Here is a 21,587-nt window from a genome sequence, read left to right as displayed (position 1 = left end):
ATTTGAGTATCGAATCGTTTTAAATTATTGGATCAATGTATGGGGAGTCTTGTTTTGCAAGCCAAAAAAAGTAATATTTATAATGTTTCAGTTTGAAAAGTACCGCAGTTCGTAATGTAGAATTGTCACAGTGATTTAATGAGGTTTGGATAAAATGTTAAACATGCTATAAGAGGAGGGCTGACATCCTTCTTGTTTGAGATAGTTCGAATTTATGAAATTAAACGGGAAATAAAAGTTTAAACTTATTGAACTGATTTTAAAGTATTTTGATAGGGAATTAAGTTTAAACTGCAACAAATACGTAAATTTGATAAGCATTGGTTAAGGTTGTGCGTGAATTTCTTATGCTTAAGATTAGTTTGTAATTTTCAAATGTTTCGAATATCTCAGTTATATCCGCAGAATCATGCAGAACGTTAATTATACGCCTACCTTTTACTTCTACATTTATGCAAGTTAAGCGATTAATAATGAGTGAGAAGTGCTCATTTCCCGTTTTTCTCTCCATTTTTTGTTGTTCTTTTTTTCCATTTTAGTGAATAACGAATGCATGGGAATAAGTGGTCCTTCCTTGTTGCAATTTGTGTATTCAAAATTGATCGTAAACTTTTTTTTGGCTATTCAAGAAACTATGTAGTGGTGGGTGGAAAATTTAACAGCCATATTTACTCCAACGGGCGCTGTGGTGCTTTTTTGCTCTTAAGGCCATGTTACAGGAAGCAATTTTTCTTGCAACTCGCATCGCAACAAACGTTTCGTTGCAAGTTGCGAGAAAAAATTCACGTGTAACACCCCATTTTGCAACTGCAATTGTTGCGTTGCGAGTTGCGAGAAAAGTAGAACGACCCTCTACTTTTCGCAACGTTGCGAGACAAGTTGTTTGCGTGTGACATCCCCTCTGCAACTCGCAATGCAAATTTGTCAGAATGGGCCAATCAGAGCTCATTTTTCGCTCGCGGGAGATTTCAAGATGGCGGCAGTCGTAAACTTAGCGCGTCCGCCATCTTGTTTGTTATTGTATGCATTGCAAGTTGCGAAAGAAGTTGCCAACGTGTAACATATACCCTCTGCAACTTGAAAGGTTTTTTATTCGTCATCGTTGCGTTGCGAGTTGCAAGAAAAATTGCCTCGTGTAACATGGCCTTTACATAACACTGCGTCTATTTTGTGGCAGTGATTGTTAAATTTTTTCATTTGCGACGGCCATGGAACTTTGCATTACCGAAATTGGATGAAATGTCCACAAATTGAAATGAGTAATATTGCCTTGAGTGAGAATGAACCTGTTTCTTTTAAATACTGTTTGAATACGCGGCGCGGCACTAAGTCATAAATAGCCCTTTTCACGGTTATTTTTTTTCTCATTTGCATTACAATGTAATCTAGCATGTATGTGAGGCAATTTCGGGCTATTGTGTAGTTTTAACCCGAAATTGCCTGGCACCCACGTTAGACTACATTGTAACGCAAATAAGAAGAACGTGAAAGAGGCTATTGTCCCCAACTGAAGTGCCTTATGTTTGTTTAGAGACTCGATGCTTTCAGTTCACTCAAAGGGAGGGGCGGTGTTCTTGGAATCTTCTGTATCACACAGACTTTTCAAGGACTCACATTTGCGGGGTCAGTAAAATCATTGCAAAAGTTCTTGAAATTATGAAGAGCATGTTTGGGATAATATTGTGCTCTGGTATTTTAATTCAGTATAATATGTTGAAAAGGTTGCAAATATGTGAGTAATTTAAATGCATGAAATAAACCAACGCACCCAAAACACTAACAACATTGTTTGTCTATGATATTAAAGGGGCTATGTCACCTTATTTTAGGGTGTTTCGGGAAAATCTTTAGTTAATCACGAGTTTAAACGTCGAAAATGGTAATGAGGAATTCCTATACTGATAAATGTATCATTACATCACAAACAAGATGATTCTGAGCGAAACAGGCGATTTGCCATAAACTTCAAAAACGTCGGGCCGAGTTATCCAATGATTCCCAACCTCAAATTGTTTAATAAGTGAAAAAGTAGAATGAAAGCTAATTTTTCCTTCCCAAATCAGCAACATTGCAAAAAGGGTCATGAGATTTCATGTGATCTAAAACTGGACGAAGACATTTTCTATTTTGTACGTCGGTGTACCACATGACGTTCCTGTGAAAATTCCCGCCTTTTCTGCTTTCAGACGTCGGCGAAGAATAACCGTAGCGTGACGCACGCTTGGGTTCGGATTGTCCCAAAAGTTCGTCAGTAAGTTGTCGCATTTAGTTGTCTTTCCATCGAACTTGTGAGCTGTGAAGCAAAAGAAATATTGTCACGCCTTTAAAGGCCCGTTCACGCGACAAAGCAAAAAAATATTAGAAGGAAAGCCAGGAAAGAAAAATATTATAAAACATTGAGGTTGTATCCGTTTAGAGACGTGAGTCGTGGTCAGCCATGGTGCTCAGGAAAGATTGGATCGAGCATCTATTGTTCTAAAATCGGGGCGGGCATGTTGTTGGGACCACCTTGAGACATCAGCGTAAGAGTTCAAAGTGTGATTATTAGATGTATTTGCACTACTTTCAAATACATTAAAGTGGTACTATGATAAAAAAAATCAAACCTTTTTTGCTTTGGATTTCAAAACCATGTCAACTAAACCTTAAGAGTCCCAAGTTTTAAATCCTTAATTTCAAAAAGACACTAGGTTTATTTTAATTGGAATTTTCCCTTTGGGAAGATATCGTTAACGTCACCGGTCCTATTGTCATTAATGTGCCAACCAGAGCCTCATTGGTTGTTGAAACAAAAGTTCTTTTGTTCCTATGGTTGGCACATTTGAAAAACAAAAGCAATGTTGGTAAACAGATATCTTCTCTATTTAATGGTCCACCATTGCTAACTCTAAAATCTTGACAGAACCGGATCGAGGAGAAAATGACGTCAAAGACTCGCTAGTTTAAGAATTCAATGCGTTTGTACGCGACTGAGTTAAATATGCAGCACGGGAGTTTCGGGCTTTCAGATTTTTAAACTTGTGCTTTGCATACATAACGAACTGTGTTTACACGCTGAAATTTTAAGCTATTCAGTGGAGGACGTAACTTTTCTACTTTTCCATAGATCCAACCCTCTGAGTTCTAGTCGGTCAGTTTTGAGCGTGAGTAATGGCAGACTGTGAAATTCAAAACTTGCACTTAAAGTAAATAGCCTTTGGATAAAAATCAAATCTCAAAATTTTGACAGTCAGGTGTTAACAAAACACACTTTCAAAATCTGAAGGAAAAAAGGAAGTGACTTTTTTTGTTATAGCACCAATTCAACAGTACGATACATTACGAGGACAGAAGGAAAAGAGAGAATACGAAATTTTATTATGCAAAAGGTGAAAGGCAAAATGTGCACAGTGACCAAAGCTACTCAAAGATTTGGTGGCTGCGAACATTTTGCTTTGAGGAAATCATTCAGCCGGGCAATGTTGTAAAAATCACTTTTGGCCAGTTTACAAAATCGTCTAAAACAAGAGATTATCCATAACCTCTTGTCTAAAATCAGTTTCTCGAGATTTACCACGGATTGTAGACTTTCCTATGCAAAAAACCGCCCGGAAAACGGCCTAGAATTAAGGATGTGATGAGTTTTCCAAAAGTATCGAAAATAGGAATTTTTTCGACAACTGCCAAACATGGGCGATTTTTAGGCACACTTCAAGGAGCTCAAATAACAAGTAAACGAACATGATTAATTGGCATGCATTGATTCTTGAAATTTTTCTGTGCAAAAAAAAAAAAAAAAAAACGAAAAAAGGCCTAGAATTAAGGAGATGACAAGTTCTTCAAAAAAAAGTCATTTTTCTAAGCCGGACCAACTTGAAGGTAAAATTGTCAAAATGGCCAATTTTTTATGCAAATTACGCGAGCCAAAGAAACTAAGAAGTAGAAGTCATATCGTGGTCTAATTAGTATGCACTGCGTTTTGAAGGATCCTACAATTTTCCTTTGCAAAATAACGTACGTGAGAAACGGTCTAGAATTAGAGATTTGTACACTTTTTTCAAAAGCTTCCAAAACGCGGATACGGTTTGTTTGCGCACTCTTTACAATGACGTGGTTTAAAATTTTAATGACTTACAGTTTCCTCCCATGTAGTATTCATTTGAAATAGAATCTCCGGCAGATTCATTGAAGGAATACAATCCTGTTGGATGGTCCCCTGTAGACACGCCGCCTTTTCTATGAGAGATAAACATGCGGCAATCGTGGGATGAAATTTTTACATGCATCTTTCTCGATAGGTCATTTCCGAGTTTATGTCGAGTCCACAACATTTTGACCATTGTGATGACGATATGATTTTTTAAGTGCGAGAATCACTTCTCTCTTTCAACTCTTTTTAAGTAAAGATCCATTTTTGGCAACTTTTGGGACCTATTTTATTAACTCTTGAGAACAATTTCAGCTTTGCTCCAATTTTGGCTTTTTTCTATCAATACGAAATACAGTAGCGGTCTTAACTCACGTATTGTCTCCAAAAACACTCCAGCATGACGCCTGTCCTCTGAACTCTTGTGTATACTTTATTTTGGTCCAATATCCTTTGAGAAGGGTCAAAGCGCCTGAAGGAGATCCATGTCCACAGCCGTATGACGTCACTTGACCTGATATGGTGAGCCCGTTGTCTCCTCCGCTGTACGTCAGTGTGACGCCCCCAGACAAACTATCAGCTATCCACGACTGAGGTACTTTCATCCATTCTAGGAAAATCAAATGGCACATTTAGTCAACCATTCAGGAATCGTTGTTCTAGTTGTCACGTGACACTTTGTGGAGGGAAGATCTAGCCCCTATAAAAGGAAAACAATATTTTAGAGCAACTGTTGGACTGCAATATATATTTTTAGAGAGTCTTGTTTGAAAACGTCTGAAAGGCCGTAAAGATAGATAAACCTCTTCTTCAAGAGCTCTGATAACTTCATCATGCCCTCTCCCTCCATGAAATTTAAAACACGTAATAGACAGCAACCACCCCCACCTTTACATATTTCATATTTACTGGTCTTCTAACAGATGATTTTCCTGTATTTTGACAAGTAAAATCTGGCGTTGACATTTTTTCTACCTTTACTTTTGGAGCTCACCCCTTTTGCTAATTATTACACTGTCCCTCTTTTCGAAATTTGACTTTTCCCGCGCTCACAAAAATAGTTAACAGAATCCGTGACTTTCGAAGGTGTTGCAGTGATATCACAAAATGCTTCATTTACTTACTAATTTATCCTAAAACGCTCAGAAATCCTCACGGTTTTTATTTAAGCCATGATAGTTTTCAAAATTCTTCGTTTCCGTATCCACACCCATTGGTTTGCGATAAAAAATTCCTCGCCTTTGATCTTTTTTGTAACGTCTCAATCTTAAAACACACCATACATTTTGAACTGAATAGAATCGCTTCAGTATGTTGGGGCCCCAAGTTAAAATTTTGCAATAGAGAGGATATAAAATCACGAACGGTAATGGTGTAAACGCTAGGCGATGTCAACGTTTCTTAAAGTACATCTTTACACAAAACTTACTCCCGACAGCAGACATGTTACAATATCCTTTGAAAGCAGCGCTAGAATGGGCTGGCCTTATCCAATACGTTCCACTAGTGTTGAAATCACCGCTATCTTTAATGTTCTTGCATGACAGGCCCGGTGATAGGTCTGAAGACCCTTTCTTGCCTAAGAAGACAGGAAAGAAAGCCCAGCTGAACTCAAATATAGTTTGATTGGTTGGCTAAATTTCATTTCAGGTCTGAAAGCAAATATGTAGTGAAAGACAACAATCGCAAAAGAAATTGAGAAAGTAATTTTCCGTAACTTCCAATCCGATCATGAACATTGTATGGAGGTTGTCGTCCCCTTTGATTACCCCTTTTTTATAAGGAACCTTCGACAGGCCAAGGGCAACGAGAACATTTCGCCTTCGGGAAATATCTGTTCGCCTTATTATAACCATAACTGATAGTGACAGGCTTATCCCGTCTACTGGCTATAATCTAGCTCCTTCTGCAAGTGAAAAAAACCCTAGTCAGAGTTTTTCTCTGTCCTTGTGTGGGCCCATTTCCATTAGTAGGGCTAACGCTCACATGTTTCATATGGGGTACAAAACTAGCACTTCACATTACACTCTAATCAGTTAAGTCTCTGCATACGAGCCAGAAGGGCCATCAGGCCAGGGCTTATCCTGGTTTCCATGGCATGAAGCGACTAGGAGTATTTCTACTCCCCAGTGGATGAGATGCCAGTATATCGCAGGGTTACCCCCACCCCCCAGAATTAAATTCGCCGGTACCCATTTATACACCTGGGTGGAGAGAGGCACCGTGAGAGTAAAGTGTCTTGCCTAAAAACACAACACAATGTCCCGGCCAGGACCCGAACGCGGACACTCGCTCCGGAGTCGAGCACACTAACCATGAGGCCACCGCGCCTCTCAAGTGAAGTGATCATAAACTGTTTAGGAATTAAACTAGAATAGATAGCGTTGATTTTTAGGGGGAAGGTGGAACATACATCGTTCAAGGGCTCATCTTTGTCAAGGAGAAGGCAAACAAAGTCAGCAAAGCTATTGTCTTTACCATTTCAGGGAATCTCCTCTTTATCAAAAAGATGACTTAACACTGCATGAAAAAGAGAAATGTTTGCAATTTAAATTTCTTTGTATTTAGTTTAAATGAAAGAGTTTGAAAAAAAAGATTTCAGCTCCGCTTGACTAATTTAACTTTAGAATCTCCCAAGCGAGTTAGTACTGCGGTTGTGTGTGTCTGTGCGTGTATTCATGTGTCGTCGTTAGGTCATTTGATGATCAACCTTTGCTGTAATCTGTTTATTTCCGTTATACTCCAATGGCTGCATGGCCCCTCTAGCCCCTGTGGTTATTCGGGGAGCCAGTACTCTGTATAATTTGAAACGATTTCTTCTGATTTTCAATGTAATGGTGGTCCTAGTGTTGTGTTTAAATAAAGGCTGTTGTTGATGTTATTGTTGAAGCACTGCCATCTTCAATAATTTTGTCGTGTTCCAGTTCTTTGTGTCAGAACAATTAGAACCTGCAGACACTCCTCTACTTAGATGTCAGCTTGGATTGTGCAAATTCACTGTAACGTGAGCAAATAGTGAATATGGTACAGATGAGCCCCTCCCAGGGGTTTTGGGGAAAAAAAGAACATGGCTAATTTAAACTGGGGAACAGGGGAAAAATGACAAAATATCTTAAGGAACAATTGCCAGGTAGTTGCGTCTGGGTTTCTTAACACGGTCATGCTTCTGCTGTCTTTCCACGCAAGTTCAGAAATTTAACATTACCGCTCATAAATAAACCGAAATTTTTCACCTTGCCGTTTTGTGAAAAAAAGAAGTCTCTCTAGCAATAACGCAAAATTCTTACCTCGATCAGGGTTATCTGCATAAACGTGAAAATCACTTTTGTGAAGGCTGTCAGGTTGACTTTTGATGAACTCAGAGTTAAAGTCACACGTTTTGTTTGCGAGGTTGTAGTTGAGACTCTGACAGGCTGGATTGGTGTTGCATGCGATAGTACAGAACACCAGCTTCTCTGATATGAAGGAGAGAAATGCATGGCCTTTTAGAACGAACCCATAGCGCGTTTGTAGAGTGCTTTGACTGCACTGTTGTGCGATATAATTTGACTGAACAACCAAAAGAAATATCTGAACATTCAACATGCGTAACCAGAGCATCTTTCTTACTTATGAAACAAACTGCCTTGAACGTATACTTATACTTGAGTATAACGTTAACAGCTGAATTTTTCAGTTGTTTAGCCGCTCTGGTGACCTGCTATTGTTTGGTATCGCAAGCAGCTTCTATTATTTTAAGTCTAAGTCACTGTTTCAATTGTTTAGTCTTTTGTTTTAGGGTAGCGAACCAATCGTGTTTTACGTTACGAGAGCTGCTTCATAACCCGAATTTTTATCAATTTATGTCAATTTGTGTTTCTTTATAATTGTGAAGAGTGCCACATGTTCTGTTATTTTAATCAGCAGTTTGTCATCAAATATTCATTAGCATTTTATAACGTGATTATTTTTTTGCCAAATTGTAAGTAAGTAAGTAAGTAAGTAAGTAAGTAAGTAAGTAAGTAAGTAAGTAAGTAAGTAAGTAAGTAAGTAAGTAAGTAAGTAAGTAAGTAAGTAAGTAAGTAATTTAATGCATATGAAAGACATATATTTGAAGTACCGAAAGAAGCATATGACGATTTATATAGATGATTGAGGCTATGGACGTTGCTTGAACAGTAGCCAAAGGAAATCCTGAAAACTCTGCGATATTGAGGCACTGCTCTACCAATTATCAAGTCCAAGTTAAAGTAATTATGTTCATGCAAATTTAAGATATTCATAATTAATATGTTTTGCTGAAAATGAGTTTGACTGAGTTTAACTCAACAGGAAAACTTATTAACTAAATAAAGTCGACTATGGCAACAATTCAGTTCGGAACATACGAAGCACGTCTTTTGGATCCGAAGCTTAGATGTAAATTCAAACTGAGGAAGCCCTTAAATTCCAAAAAAATTCTTTCTTGAAATGTACACGCTAGAGGGAAAAGAAAAGGTGAAGAAATAATGAAGAAATAAATAACACATAAACGTCAGTCTTACATTCAACGAAAGATTTCAGCTGACACATTTTATTTTATTTTTTGTGCACGGACTCTAAAGAGATAAAATTATTTGGGGCTAGTATCCATATCAAATTGTGACAAGTCTTTCCACAAAGGTCTGTTACTAGCAGATACACTTAGCACAAACAATTCATTCGTGAAAAATTTATGGTCCTTGTCAGAGAAGTCGAGCCAAGCTCATGACAGAGTCTTCATGATGTTTGACGTCCGAGTCGTATCTGATGCCATGGTACCGTAGCATACCCCTCGTTGGTCAGTATTCTGCATTTATTTCTCTGAAGTCGGTGACTTGCATTATACATAAGGAAAACAAGGTAACTTGACAATACCCAGAAGTTAGTGGACAAAGATGTTCATGAAATTTGGCGATAGTCCAGACCTACTTTAGCGACAAAAACAAGAAAGTTGCCGAGCGCTAACAAGTTGTCCTACTGAATGAAATTTATGCGCAAAAATCTCCCCAAGTACATTCCTACATTAAGTTGCGTACCAAAAAACAAATAACATTTAAGTTTTCTTCAAGCGCGCTATTGCGCAAGAATCTACGCTCAGCGAGGATGCGCAATGGAATTCTAAGGAATCAACTTGATCGCGCGCAGCCAATCTTCCTGATTGCGTCATCAATCACGGTACGGTGCACGCGCAAATCGAGCACTTCTCTGATAATCCAGCAAACAGCGATGGTGCGACAGCCTACTTGTGATAGGAACCGTGCTTTTACGGTTAAAATTGTTCTTCCATTCGACGAAAAGATCGAAATAAGCGATGTATTCTCATCCACGGGAGTCTTAGAATTGAAAGATCGGATAGAAGTGTTGACAGGAATTCCGCGGTAAGTGTAACACTTCGGGGTTCGAGACAAGTTCGGATTTGTTTTGTTGTCAAGGCGCTACTCTCTACACCAAAATAGTGGAAAATACTTTTATGAAATAAGTTAACCTCAGCCAAGAACTTATATTTGTATACAGTTGCATTTGAAGCTTGCGTAACGATTCAATCGAGAGAAATAGCGTTGCGAACTGGTATGTCTCCGGCCAGTAGGGAATCTTAAAAGGTACTGTGTTTTGTTGCTCCGGGTCTGGTAACTGGTAGCTAGTAACTGGTAAAAGATAACTGGTAACAGGTAACAGGTAACAGGTAACAAGTAACTGGTAGCTGGGTTAGGGTTAGGGTTAGGGTTGTCTGCCAATCTGAAAATGAACTAATCAAATTTCAAGTTCAATTAAAACCTGATCTCTGTTGGGTAGTCCTCGTGAAATGCATCGGTAAGAATGACAAGCTCTTGAAAAAAGCTTCGAGCTGAAAACAGTCCATTTTTCTTTCTTCTTACGCTATCTTATCCCTAACTTTTAAAAACTCTCAATTGCAAATGGCACTTAATAGGAAGCAATCAGCGTTCATTTCATCAAAAACATGAAAAAAGCGTTAAAAGGCATTTAAAGATGAAAAAGTAAACAAATTCTTCAATAAAACTTAACCTTTTTTCTTAACAAACATTTAGTGGGTTGTTCCGCTTGTTTGTAGAGGTTAAATAAACTGGAACAATCTCTACCAAGTTATAAAAATGCGATCTTGCAATTTTGAAAGACGCGGTTTCATTGACGCTGCAGACCTGATAATCACTTAATTTACAGCCAGGTGACCTGGTGACGTAATTCGGAGGACTGGGGAGAAAAATTTGAACGTCGTATCCCACAACCTCGCGCGGCCTTAATTTCGAATTCAACACGGCAGAGGCGAGATTAGAGCTCGTCGGGTCTACTTGAATGTTCATTCAGGAACAGGAAATGTGGTAGACACGGAATGATCCGTTGAGTTTTGGCGATTGAAATACTGCAGGGAGTTTGGAAACAACACCTAAGGGCGCGCGCGGTTGTGGGATACGGCGTCAAAAGTTAGCTTCCCAGTCCTAAAAATTACGTCATCAGATCACCTGGAAGAGCTAATCAAGGGGAGCCGCTCTCTATCCACTCTTTGTCGACTAGATTTATTTATAGAAATCCTCCTTTGGGAGATTTAGCACACCCACTGTTATAAAAGCCAATCAAAACATATCTATCTCAGGGTAAAGGCAAATATACTTTTCAAGGGAAAAACCTGTTCTTAAAAATAAATTTACTCGGGAATAGGTGACTCAAGGAATCAGTGGAGATGGTTGCTAAATCCCTGATTGGATTTGCCTTGATGTGTTGAAACTAAGTTGAAGTTCTCCGTGTTTAACTCGATTTTCTCTCTTGTTAAAAGCCATCTTCAACGTCTAACGTATCTTGATGACATGGACATGGATGACAAAAAGAACTTATCTTTTTTTCACGTGGTACCCAATTCAACTTTTAAAATAAAGCTCTGGCCACATTGGATCTCTCTGATGAATGCCGCCTATTATGGTGACGTGAAAGGTAGGGAAAAAAACTACAAAACCAATAAATCCCAGTAAGAATTGTGCTAGAGCGAGTTTCAATTGAGTGTCGTAAAACCAAAAGCAAAGTAATTACTTTGGCCAATCAAAAAGGACTGAGACAATCCGGCAAACCAATCAAATTTCGAGGTAATTACACGTAGCCGACACAAAGCGCGGGAAAATGTGCACGCGTGAGCCACCATTGGTTTTGGTTTCACTTCTGATTGGTTGAAAAAATGGCGCGAGAACTTTGAACCAATCACTGAGTGAAATAATCATAAACCAAAGTAATTATCTAATTACTTTCGACACTCAATTGAAAACCGCTCTAAAGTTGAAAAACTCCATCACCGGCTTGTGTACCCCTCTTTGTGTTACTTCTTTTTGTGAACCTTTAAATTCTTCCTCACAGCCTTTATAGAAGTTGTCATTAGTCTTAGTCTCTGTACAGTGTTCTTCCAGTTTTCAAAAACTTTCGCATTTTGAAAATGATGATTTTCGTCCTGCACCACGCATACTAGGCAACCCAGTGTCCTAACGACCTCTGACCAGCTCCGACATGCAAACAGTTGGGTAGAGCGGAGGGATTGGCGCAGTGGTAAGATCTCTGCCTTCCAACCCTAAGGTCCCGGGCTCCATTCCCGGTTCTGCCGAGACTGGAATATTTGGCGACCTTCTTTCCCGCTAAAGTTCACTCAGCTTTCCATCCTTCCGAGGTCGGTAAAATGAGTACCAGCATGCATGGTCTGCTTAGAAGCGGCTGCCATTTGCGTCTGTGTATGCTTCTAGTCCGCTGGGGGTAAATTCATCATTGTAAAGCGCCTTTGAGACGTTTGTGATAAGGGCGCTATATAAATGCACCACTTTACTTTACTTTTAATAGTCCATTTTCAATCAAAATGCGAGTGGAATTTATTCAAGAGAAAATAAAGGTTACAGAAATCGTGACATGCTTTCCGGACGGACTTTTATCTCCCAAGATGTTTGCGTGTACGGCGGACACATTGGACGACACAAAGTTGAAAAAAAAAGCCTTGCCCTTGTCAAGTCACGACAAAATGACATATTGTCACCCTTTGGCTACCTAGGGTTGGGCACAATCTCGTTTCCAGAACCTCCGTTAACTTTCTCCAGCGGAAAGGGCGGGGGAGGCTCTGGAAGAATCCAAAACCGGAATCACTAAATCCGTTTGTCTGCGTCTGCATGAAATTTGATGACAAATGGCCGACTTAAGTGGTCGACAAAATGCAAAACTTTCATTGTGTGTTGGACTTCGCTCTAGAAAAGTTAGGGAAAAAGCTTAGAGGACACTTGAATTTTCGGGTTCTCAAGGATCACTATTACAGCTGTGGCAAAAAGACCGATTTCTCAACCTCAAAAATCGAGGAGTCTTTTGAAGTTCCTCCTCGAATTTTGTCTGCTCGCCAGTAAGTTAAGTATAAATAATGTATTGAAATTAATGAGTTATAGACGAGGCACATGTGGTAGTGGAATGGTGAGTAAAGTACTGAATATAATATTTTGAAGCGCAAAAAAGAAAATTATCATTTTAGGATTTGAATTGTGGGTTAACTTGCATCCTGGGTGATTAAAATCTTTCAATTCCAAAGCCAAATTCTATTTTAATTTTCAAGACGTTGCCACCTGGAAGACAAACGAAGTTAGATGTAGCCGGGTATTCTGAAGTTTTTTGACATTTGAAGATTGTTTGGCAAGTGCTGTTTCGAAGTCTACCCATTATAATATGCAGATTTAGCCAATTTAGCCAAGCCTAAAAACGAAGCTCTCGGGTTATTTTTACGCACGAAAAACGTACCGATCTCCAAAAATACAAACCATACTTTGGGTAAGCTAACTTAATCACGAGAACAAACATACCGCGTCTTTTAAATTGTGTTTTCCCTCGCAAAATAAATGATATTTCCCGCACGGTAACGAGCAACTGCTTTATCTCTGTCAACGAGCACAAAAAATAGACACTGTGCAGAGGTTTACAAACCATAACATACTCAAACTATTAAACTGTCAGTGAAGATCCACCCAAAACGGGAGGTCACGCGCGCAATGAAGTTGAAAATGCCCGAACACTCCCGTCCCCAGAGGCTGTCTTGCCTCCCTGCTTCCACCCCGACAGTCTGTATGGACGGTGTACGCTGACGTCATAGCTAAAATTTCTCGCATCGATAGATTTCCCAAAAAACTCTTACCCATGGTAATCCGCTGGCAGGCTTCGCGCGCGTAGCTCCGCTAAAAATAAATGGGTAGCTCGTATTTTTGAAGAGCAGATAAAAGTTCGATTGTCTAAAGTGGCAACGTTGGAACCAGCTGCAGGCAGTGTATTAAAAAAATATGATGTCCACAAAATTCGGACTTCCGGCTTCCTTTTGTGATTTCAACTTGGAAGGTTGCAATGTAACGTTAAATGTCCATGGAAATTAAATAAAGTTTTTTGTCTCGTCATGTTTTAGTCGTGATTGTGAACGTACAGATTACAGTTGAGAGCCATTTTGTACTTGTTTTTGAAATTAATAGATTTTCAAAACAAATGTTTGAAACTAGACGCTCCGTGAGCGTAGACTGGGTTGCCTGTGGTACATGTTACACAAAAACAGAGCGCACTAGGTTTGGATTTTCCTTGGAGTAATGCTGGCTGGGCCAATCCGAAAATAACAAAGAAAAAAGCCCAGGAATCTAATAAGTACTCCTGGTAAATCCTACAGTGGAAGAAGCAGGCCAGCGGATCATATTTCTCATCATCCCCATAGCTGCTAAGTCCAGAAACGAAACTACTTAGTTTTGTTTCGTTTCCTCAGAAACGAAACGTATCTATTTTGACTTCAGGATAAAGTACTTACACAGTGAGGTGTAGTGGCCAACCAAACAAGAGTTTGTAATTAAAAACCTAAACATCTTCGAGTCATGAACACATGAACCCAAAGTATAGCAAGATATAAACGTGATCAACACAAAAAGCGATGGAAATGGACGACAAATAAAAAGCTTTGGCTACCTGAATGATTTAGGGTTAGACTGAAGCGATAGACCGTTGAAAATCCAAAGTATCGCTTTCCATGCTATTGGTAATGTAAAGATAGTGAGTAGTTATTCGAAATATGGCCAATAGAGTGAGCCAAATCAACATATTCTATCTTTTCTCCCGCCCTTACCATTCCGGAAACGAAACACTATTTCTTTTTTAAATAGCTCCTTGTTGAAATAGCTTCTTGTTTGTAAATAACTGTTGCATAAATTAAATTTGATCAAGAAAAATTCATCTGAATGCGCGGCAGATAAACTTAAAGAAATAAACTTCATTTTACACTAGAATGACTAAACAAATATTTTCTGACGTGCAAAACTATGGCTGCGTATTAATCATTCATTGCAAGAAAGAACACTCGAAATACAAAATGGCTAAAAAATCTTGTCATCTTCATGAAAACAACTCGCACATCAAATACCAACCCACATATGCAAATTAGTTAAATTCGAATCATTTCGAACACGATCAATTCCCAAAGACAGAAAAATCTCACAAAAACCTTTTTCATCCAAAAAATGTGTTGAAACAAACAACACATTTGCTATTGAAAAGAATAAAAACCTTCCCATTTTATTGGGTGCGTGCAAAAAGGCGTGACACTCCGTGTAAAAAAAACCCATATGCAACTAAATAAATTGCTCACCAGTGTTCAGGATCAAACCGCTTAGTCTGAAGAACCCTTTCCTGTAATAATGAAGCAACAAATGGACAGCAAGCTTCCTTTCAAAAAATTCTTGACTAACAACAATTAGTGAAATGCCCAATTGTTTTTTTTACCTAAGGACTGTGCAAAGTTGAGTACAAATAAATATAAATATCCAGACAACAGAAACTCAAGGTGTTCGATTCCTTCTCTGAGTTTGCTAAACCCATATACAACCAAAAAAGTTACCAGAGAATTTTCCATTTGGTTTCAGTGTTGTACATAACATCACAGTTAGTAAAATATCACTTTGATATGGCTCGACGGGTGAAAGATGCAGTTGTTGTCGAAGTCCATTAGTCACCGCTTTTAAGATTCCGGATATTTATTTTCACTGCCTGTCTTGTTTATCCAATTGACGTTCCATTCTTGAGCTTCATAAGGGTATATTTTGTTTAAAGATCCACTGATACGCCATTCGCGTTACAATAACTCCAACGCCATTGCAGGTAAATTAAATATTCTGCTGTGTCTACCGGTTAAAGTCTACGCCTTTCTACTACCCCCATAAACCTTCTAAAGGTACGCGGAGAAGGCTCTACGAACAAAGGCAATACTTAGCAGGGGAGTAACAGGAAAGACCTATTGAGCAACTTTTTCTATTTTTCCGACGCGGAAAAAAATAAAACGGTCTGTGATTGGATAACGAAACAATAGATTTTATTTTATTTTTATTTTACTTGACTTCGTCCCAACAAATTTGGGGCAGGGAGGCCACAACAGCATAACCAATTACTGTGGTCCCAAAAATAAATACTGAATTACAAAAATATTAAGCTTAATAGTTAAAAACAGCAAGTTATATATTTAACAAGGGGTCGGGCCATATTACATTTAGGACAAACAGATTTCCATGTTTTAGGATTGTCCGGGTTGTAAAGGTTCAAGAGAGCATTTGTATAATATTCAATAAGTTTGTTTTTAAACGAAGCGAGTAAAAAAGAATTGTCTCTAATGTAGGTAGGTAGAGAATTCCAGATCCTGCTTGTACGTATAAAGAATGAACGCTTGTAAGTTAAAATTCTACATCTCTTGGTAGTATAGATAGTAGCATTACTGGCATGGCATGATCTTGTTACTCTTGCAGACCTGCGTATGGTTGGTAATGAAATACACCTAGCCCTAATAACATTTTAACATACAGGTCATAGGGACCTATGAAAATAACAGTCTGGAATAGTTACATGATTACTTTTTGATTACGCATACCATTCGTCGTAAGAGCGTCTTCGCAGGCCATAAGCATATCCTCTACCATGAGGTCCTATCCTTTTTTGTCCTCTTAAGTCAATTCATTACTTTTCACTTTATTTTGTATAGGAGTCATGAACTCTCACATCAGACAAGTTGTGGCTGGACGTGGTTTTTTCAAGCAAATGGCATTTAACCACCGCGGCTACGTTGCGCTGTTCATAGCGTCTCACCGTGGACACGCTCACGTGGTGTCCAGACTGATAGATTTTGGTATCACTGCTTCTCGTAAAATGCCCTCTGGAAGATCAGCAATACATGTGGCGATTTTCAAAAAGAGGGTTAATTGTGTCAACCTTCTTATAGGTAAGGTTGTACTCCGTATTACTACTGCTACTACTATTGCTAGTGCGACTACGACTACGACTACGACTACCACTGCCACTGCCACTGCCACTGCCACAGCCACTACTGTTACCACTACCATTACCACTACCAGTACCGTTACCATTACCACTACCACTACCACTGCCACTGCCACTGTCACTGCCACTATCACGACCACGACCACCACCACGACCACCACTATGACTACCACTGCGACTACCACTACCACTACCACTACCACTATCACTACCACTACCACTACCACTACCACTACCACTACCACTACCACTGCCACTGCCACTGCCAATGCCACTACCACTACCACTACCACTACCACCACCGCCACCACCACAACCACTACCACTACCACTGCCACTGCCACGATCACCACGATGACCACCACCACTACCACTACCACCACCACAACCACAATACAATGCATACTTAATTGACCACTTCCCATTGGGGCTTTTTAGGGCCAATGAAACATTCACAACAGAACAGAACATTCAGCAACAAGTTTTAAGATTCTCAACTGGCCGGAGGCAAACTAGTTAGCTATTTACAACTGCAGCTGAGAAGTTGAACCAGGGACTACCAGGAAAAATTTCAACCAGTGGTCAGGACGTGTCTTGAACCCGGGATCCCCTGTTCTCAAGGCAAGCGCCCTAACCACCGGGCGGCACTGCCTCCCGCACTACCACGGCCATCACCACCACCACCACAACCACCAGTATCACTTCCACCACTACCACTACCACTGCCACTACCACTACCACTACCACTGCCAACGCCACGTCTACCACTACTACTACTACCACCTACTACTACTACTACTACTACTACTACTACTACTACTACTAATACTACCACTACGACTACCACTACTACTACTACTACTACTACTACTACTACTACTACTACTACTACTACTACTACTACTACTACTAGTAAAAAAACAAATTAGAATGATGTTTATTTTCAGACATTTTTGCAGCCTTTTAAGCCAAAATTTAATACCATAGTAGCAGAGTTTCTTGCTTTCAAGTGCAACCCCGTTTGTTTAAGCTTTCGTCCGCCGTCTTGTTTAAACAAGGTAAAATAACTTACGAGATAATGCGTTAAACACGCTTCATTTTAAAACCTGTTTAACTGGGTGCATTCGTGAAGTGCGAATGCTAGTAACGTTATACATGTTTAACGAAATTACTTCTAAACATACTCAACTCTTTTATGTGAGCAGGTTATCGTGAGTTTCTTCTTTTTTTGCTGAAGGAAAGGCCAAAGGGATACAAGAGGAGGATAAATATCGCGAAAACTGTGTACGCAGAAACACATTTCTGAATGTTGCTCAGCAGTTGACGAGAAAAGATGGCTGGAGGATGTTAGTAACACAACTCAAAGAGCGCTTAGGAAGACAAGGATTGGACGACTCTATGAGAGGGCGTGTTCCACTAAGAGAATTTCAGAAATACGACTCGGCATTTCCAGCATATTTAAAAGGTAGAAGGAAATGTTCTATTGTCAGTTTCACTTGTGATTGACCCCTTGAAAAATTGCCCAACCATACACTTAGGCTCCGAATTATAATTTCAGCCTTAAGGTGATTCCTTAGTAATAGAAGTTGTCGTAAGATTTTTTTAAAACTTTTCTCGATTGTTCCCTATATTATGGTGACTCGAAATGTGCAATTAAAAAAGTAGGTCACCAAGCTCTTTTGAGAGACATAACTTGCTCAAGTTACTCATTTAATCATTGCGCCTTCATCTATCAAGGACAAGTTTATTCCATCGGTTCAGGCTACGTTTTGCACGAACAGGAAGCACAGCTTTGACGTAATTCTTGAAATAACAAAACAGGTGAATTGTGTTGCTCAAAAGGAATAATTTAATGTTTGTTTTATGGCACAGGCACAAGTCTTGAAAAGGCACTGACTACAAATGTTCTTCGGGTGCGTGATCTCGAGGAGACAATTTTGTGTCCACGAGTGATGGCTACGAATACTATCTTTCCTGTAACTTTTTTTTCTGACGTAAATTTTTTGTAATTTTTTTACAGCGCAAAGAAGATGAGTAAGAGAATAAAATTATGCCAAAAAAAAGATACGTCACCAACCTCGTTTAGGAGAAAACAGAAAGCAAACCAAGCTCGACCCCTCGACAACACGTCTCCCCGATAGCGCGGTTTCACTTTCACAGTCGGACTTAAATCTTCTTTAGCATTATCAAGGCTATCACTCGACGTTTTTTTTTGTGAGAGTCCAAAACGTTTCTTGTTTTGCTCTTTACTGCTGTGCTCTGAAAACGGCCATTCTTCTTTCTAGCGAGCTTTCCCTCACGAAAGGTCGGCATTTTGAAATGTTTTTGGCCACGTTCGATATATCAATATTCACACATTGGTACGAGTCTTTATGGTTAAATTTAAACATTGTTTTGTTTAGAAATATCCGTTGAGACTTGTGAGACAAAGAGCCATGAAATTTGACCATAAAGCCTCTTAGCCATGCCTGAATACGAACGGGGCTTACACTGTGTTATGCGCAGAACAGGATGCGCAGTGTAATACTAGGGAATCACCTTAAGCGATGTCCGAGCATTTCCGAGTTCGTGTCTGCTTCCTCTTTAAAGCGAGACTAAGTGCGAAGTTTTTGTGATGGTAATTAGTTCTACTTAACATATGAATAAAAACTAATTTTCGTAAGAAAAACTTTGCACTTAAACTAGCTTTGAAGAGGAGGCAGATATGAACTCAGAAATGGCCTATTCAATGACAAGAAAACTCCACGCAACTGGCAAAGTAATTAAATTGGGGACGTGAAAGAGAAAGCTAATTTGAAGTTCGTGAAGTTTGATCAAAGAGTCGCAACCCCCTCATTTTTTCTGAGATGGTATTTAGAAGGCTTCAAGAACGCATGAATTGGTACTTTCAAATCCCATATTCAAGTTTTCAGTTCACTGATTACTTGAGCGGTATATTTCGCCAAGTATCGTCAACTTAGCCAATCCAATTGCGTTCTCTCCAATTACGTCACATGCGCACAAATCAAATTTGGATTCAAGCAGGATAGGTACATTTTATTAAGCTGACCACCAGAGAACGTAAATTCATGCGCCCGATAACACGAACCTACTCGTTGAATCTTACAGGTCGCCCAGAGAAAGTTCCGTAGAGAGAACAGGGGAGACCCCTTGGTCATTTTCGAAAGGGGAGGTGGGAAGGGACGCGAAGGGAGGGGTGGAGAAAGATGTAGGGACGATTTTTGACTTTTTTTTGTCAAAAATCTCCAGGTTCACAGTGGGGTACGGAGCAAACAGAACGGCTTACGAAAACACGAGGGAGAGTTAGTTTCCATCAAAATGCTTCCTTGCATACGGCGGCTGCACCCGCAGTAAGAGCGGCAGTCAAACTTAGCTGTCCTACCGAAACGACACGATAATAGCCTTTTTTATTCAAATCTAATAAAAATAGCGGCATTGCTAAAGCTCCCTTGGCCTATTCTAATAGTTAAGTTGAAAATTCCGGGTTTAATTTGACCAGGAACAGCATATTTTGCTCTAAATATACAACTATTACCCTACCTGGCGACACTTCTCGAACTACGAGCGAGTTGCCATGCAGGAAGCCGGTGACCCATTTTTGACGCCAAATTGCAAGCCTGGAGTCACAAAATGTTTCATATTTTTCACTTTTTACAGTCTGATATGGTTTTGGAAATTGTAAATCCCTTTTCATGAATACATATCTCCAGCGAGATATATGGCCTGCTAACTTTCATTGAAGTTTTTCCCGCCTGCTGAATCCTGATTGGTCAATTCAAATTTCTGGCGCGCCAGCCGTATGCAAAGGTTGGTTCGGAGGGTGTGTCCTACTCTTCTACACAATCTCAAATTCTTGACTTGACTCGACTTGAAAATTGGACGGTTGATGATTCGTATTAGTTTCTTTTGCCTGGTGATTATGTGACGTGAAAACCAAGAATTGAGAGGACTGAAGGAAAACAACTCGGTTCGAAAAAGATCACAAACCTGGTGCAAGTAGGCTGTAGGCGGAAGTCCACTCAGTCACGTGATTAAAGGCGATCATTTTTTATCCAAAACCAAAGGCAATTGCAGAAGCTAAAATAATTCAATCACTAAGAGACATTTGATTTGATTTGCGCTAATTTGTTGATTTCCATTTCCGTTTACAGTGTCCCCAATTAGTGGGGAAAATAAAAGTTCCTTTGGGCATTAGCATGGACGCCGAGACTTAACGAAACATTGAAGATAGAGGATATTTATAGGTCTTACAAAATGTTCTGTATTATTTGACAGGGTCGCTTGGGAGGCTATATCTATGCACTGTTCTTCAGACGGAGCCATTCCGACCACGACGATTCTCAACGCCCTGGAAATAAGATCAATAATTCTGCACTTTGCTGAAATATTTAAGTCCTATTGTCAAGTGTGTTGATCCCATTAAACATCTGAAATATTTGGACTGTACTCTTAGTGAGAGCTTAAGTAGGCCAGTTTTCCATTTTCGCAATTACAGGAATGAGACAAATCATGAAAGTATGGCTAATGCGGGGTTATCGGCTGAGATATAGATGATATTACACGGTGGCGAGAAGATATGAATTTTATGTTTGAGTGGGAAGAACAATATGTCAGGTTGAGCCAGCGAACGAGTGTGATATTGTTCTTGCCACAAGCCAACGTGTAATTTACTTTTCATTACATGGACAATATACGGTAGAGATTGAAAAGCAGGCTTTAATAAGAATACTAGGTATTAATACAAACAAAAAAGGCGGAAAAAAAAGGGAATCGTCACGTCCTTGCTCAGTATGAGCACTCGTGTAACATTTAACAAATAGATTCCATGTAGCCGTGGGTCTGTCCAGTAATAGATCACAGATGACGTCAAAATATGGTAAGAACAAAAAAGTGGCACACGAGGCGATAGCCTAGTGTGTCACTGATGTTCTTACCACATTTTGACGTCTTCTGTGATCTATTACTGAACAGACCCACGGCAACATGGAATCTATTTGTTTTATATAATAAAGAATTAAACTTTATTCGCATAAAAGCTGATAGTGACGTCAATCGTGCGTCTGTCCTCTGATAGATCATAGGCAAGAACCAATCAAAATCCGTGAATAACTTGGGTTATTATATAAAAAAAAAATACACCACTCGGTTCCCG

The 21,587-nt window shown here is 39.4% G+C and overlaps 3 protein-coding genes across 3 annotated transcripts in view; 2 read left to right on the top strand and 1 right to left on the bottom strand.

The window, feature by feature from the left end:
* The window catches only part of LOC138003133 (polyunsaturated fatty acid lipoxygenase ALOX15B-like), a 29,584-nt gene extending 29,335 nt beyond the window's left edge, over positions 1 to 249 (top strand). The window contains exon 17 of the mRNA XM_068849094.1: positions 1 to 249. This exon is cut by the window's left edge and continues 604 nt beyond it. The gene's annotated coding sequence lies outside the window, so the exon portion shown is untranslated.
* A 1,597-nt stretch (positions 250 to 1,846) lies between these two features.
* LOC138002617 (uncharacterized) lies at positions 1,847 to 8,939 on the bottom strand. The gene is made up of 7 exons (XM_068848626.1): positions 8,916 to 8,939; positions 7,736 to 7,823; positions 7,414 to 7,581; positions 5,556 to 5,705; positions 4,502 to 4,736; positions 4,115 to 4,215; positions 1,847 to 2,293 (listed from the first exon to the last, which is right to left on the bottom strand). Exons 1-7 carry the CDS (start codon positions 8,937 to 8,939, stop codon positions 2,100 to 2,102), a joined length of 960 nt encoding a protein of 319 aa, XP_068704727.1. The 3' UTR covers positions 1,847 to 2,099.
* Positions 8,940 to 9,352: 413 nt separating this feature from the next.
* Positions 9,353 to 20,793, top strand: LOC138002616 (ankyrin repeat domain-containing protein 60-like). Its single transcript, XM_068848625.1, has 5 exons — positions 9,353 to 9,504; positions 10,917 to 11,071; positions 16,140 to 16,376; positions 17,673 to 17,900; positions 20,711 to 20,793. The coding sequence occupies exons 1-5, from the start codon at positions 9,353 to 9,355 to the stop codon at positions 20,791 to 20,793; spliced, it is 855 nt and encodes a 284-aa protein (XP_068704726.1).
* The last annotated feature ends 794 nt before the right edge of the window (positions 20,794 to 21,587 follow it).

This window comes from Montipora foliosa, chromosome 5, assembly GCF_036669935.1.
Source record: "Montipora foliosa isolate CH-2021 chromosome 5, ASM3666993v2, whole genome shotgun sequence".
NCBI classification, from domain to species: domain Eukaryota; kingdom Metazoa; phylum Cnidaria; class Anthozoa; order Scleractinia; family Acroporidae; genus Montipora; species Montipora foliosa.
Note: the sequence above shows the minus strand (reverse complement) of the source record. Positions and strands in the feature narration are given on the sequence as shown.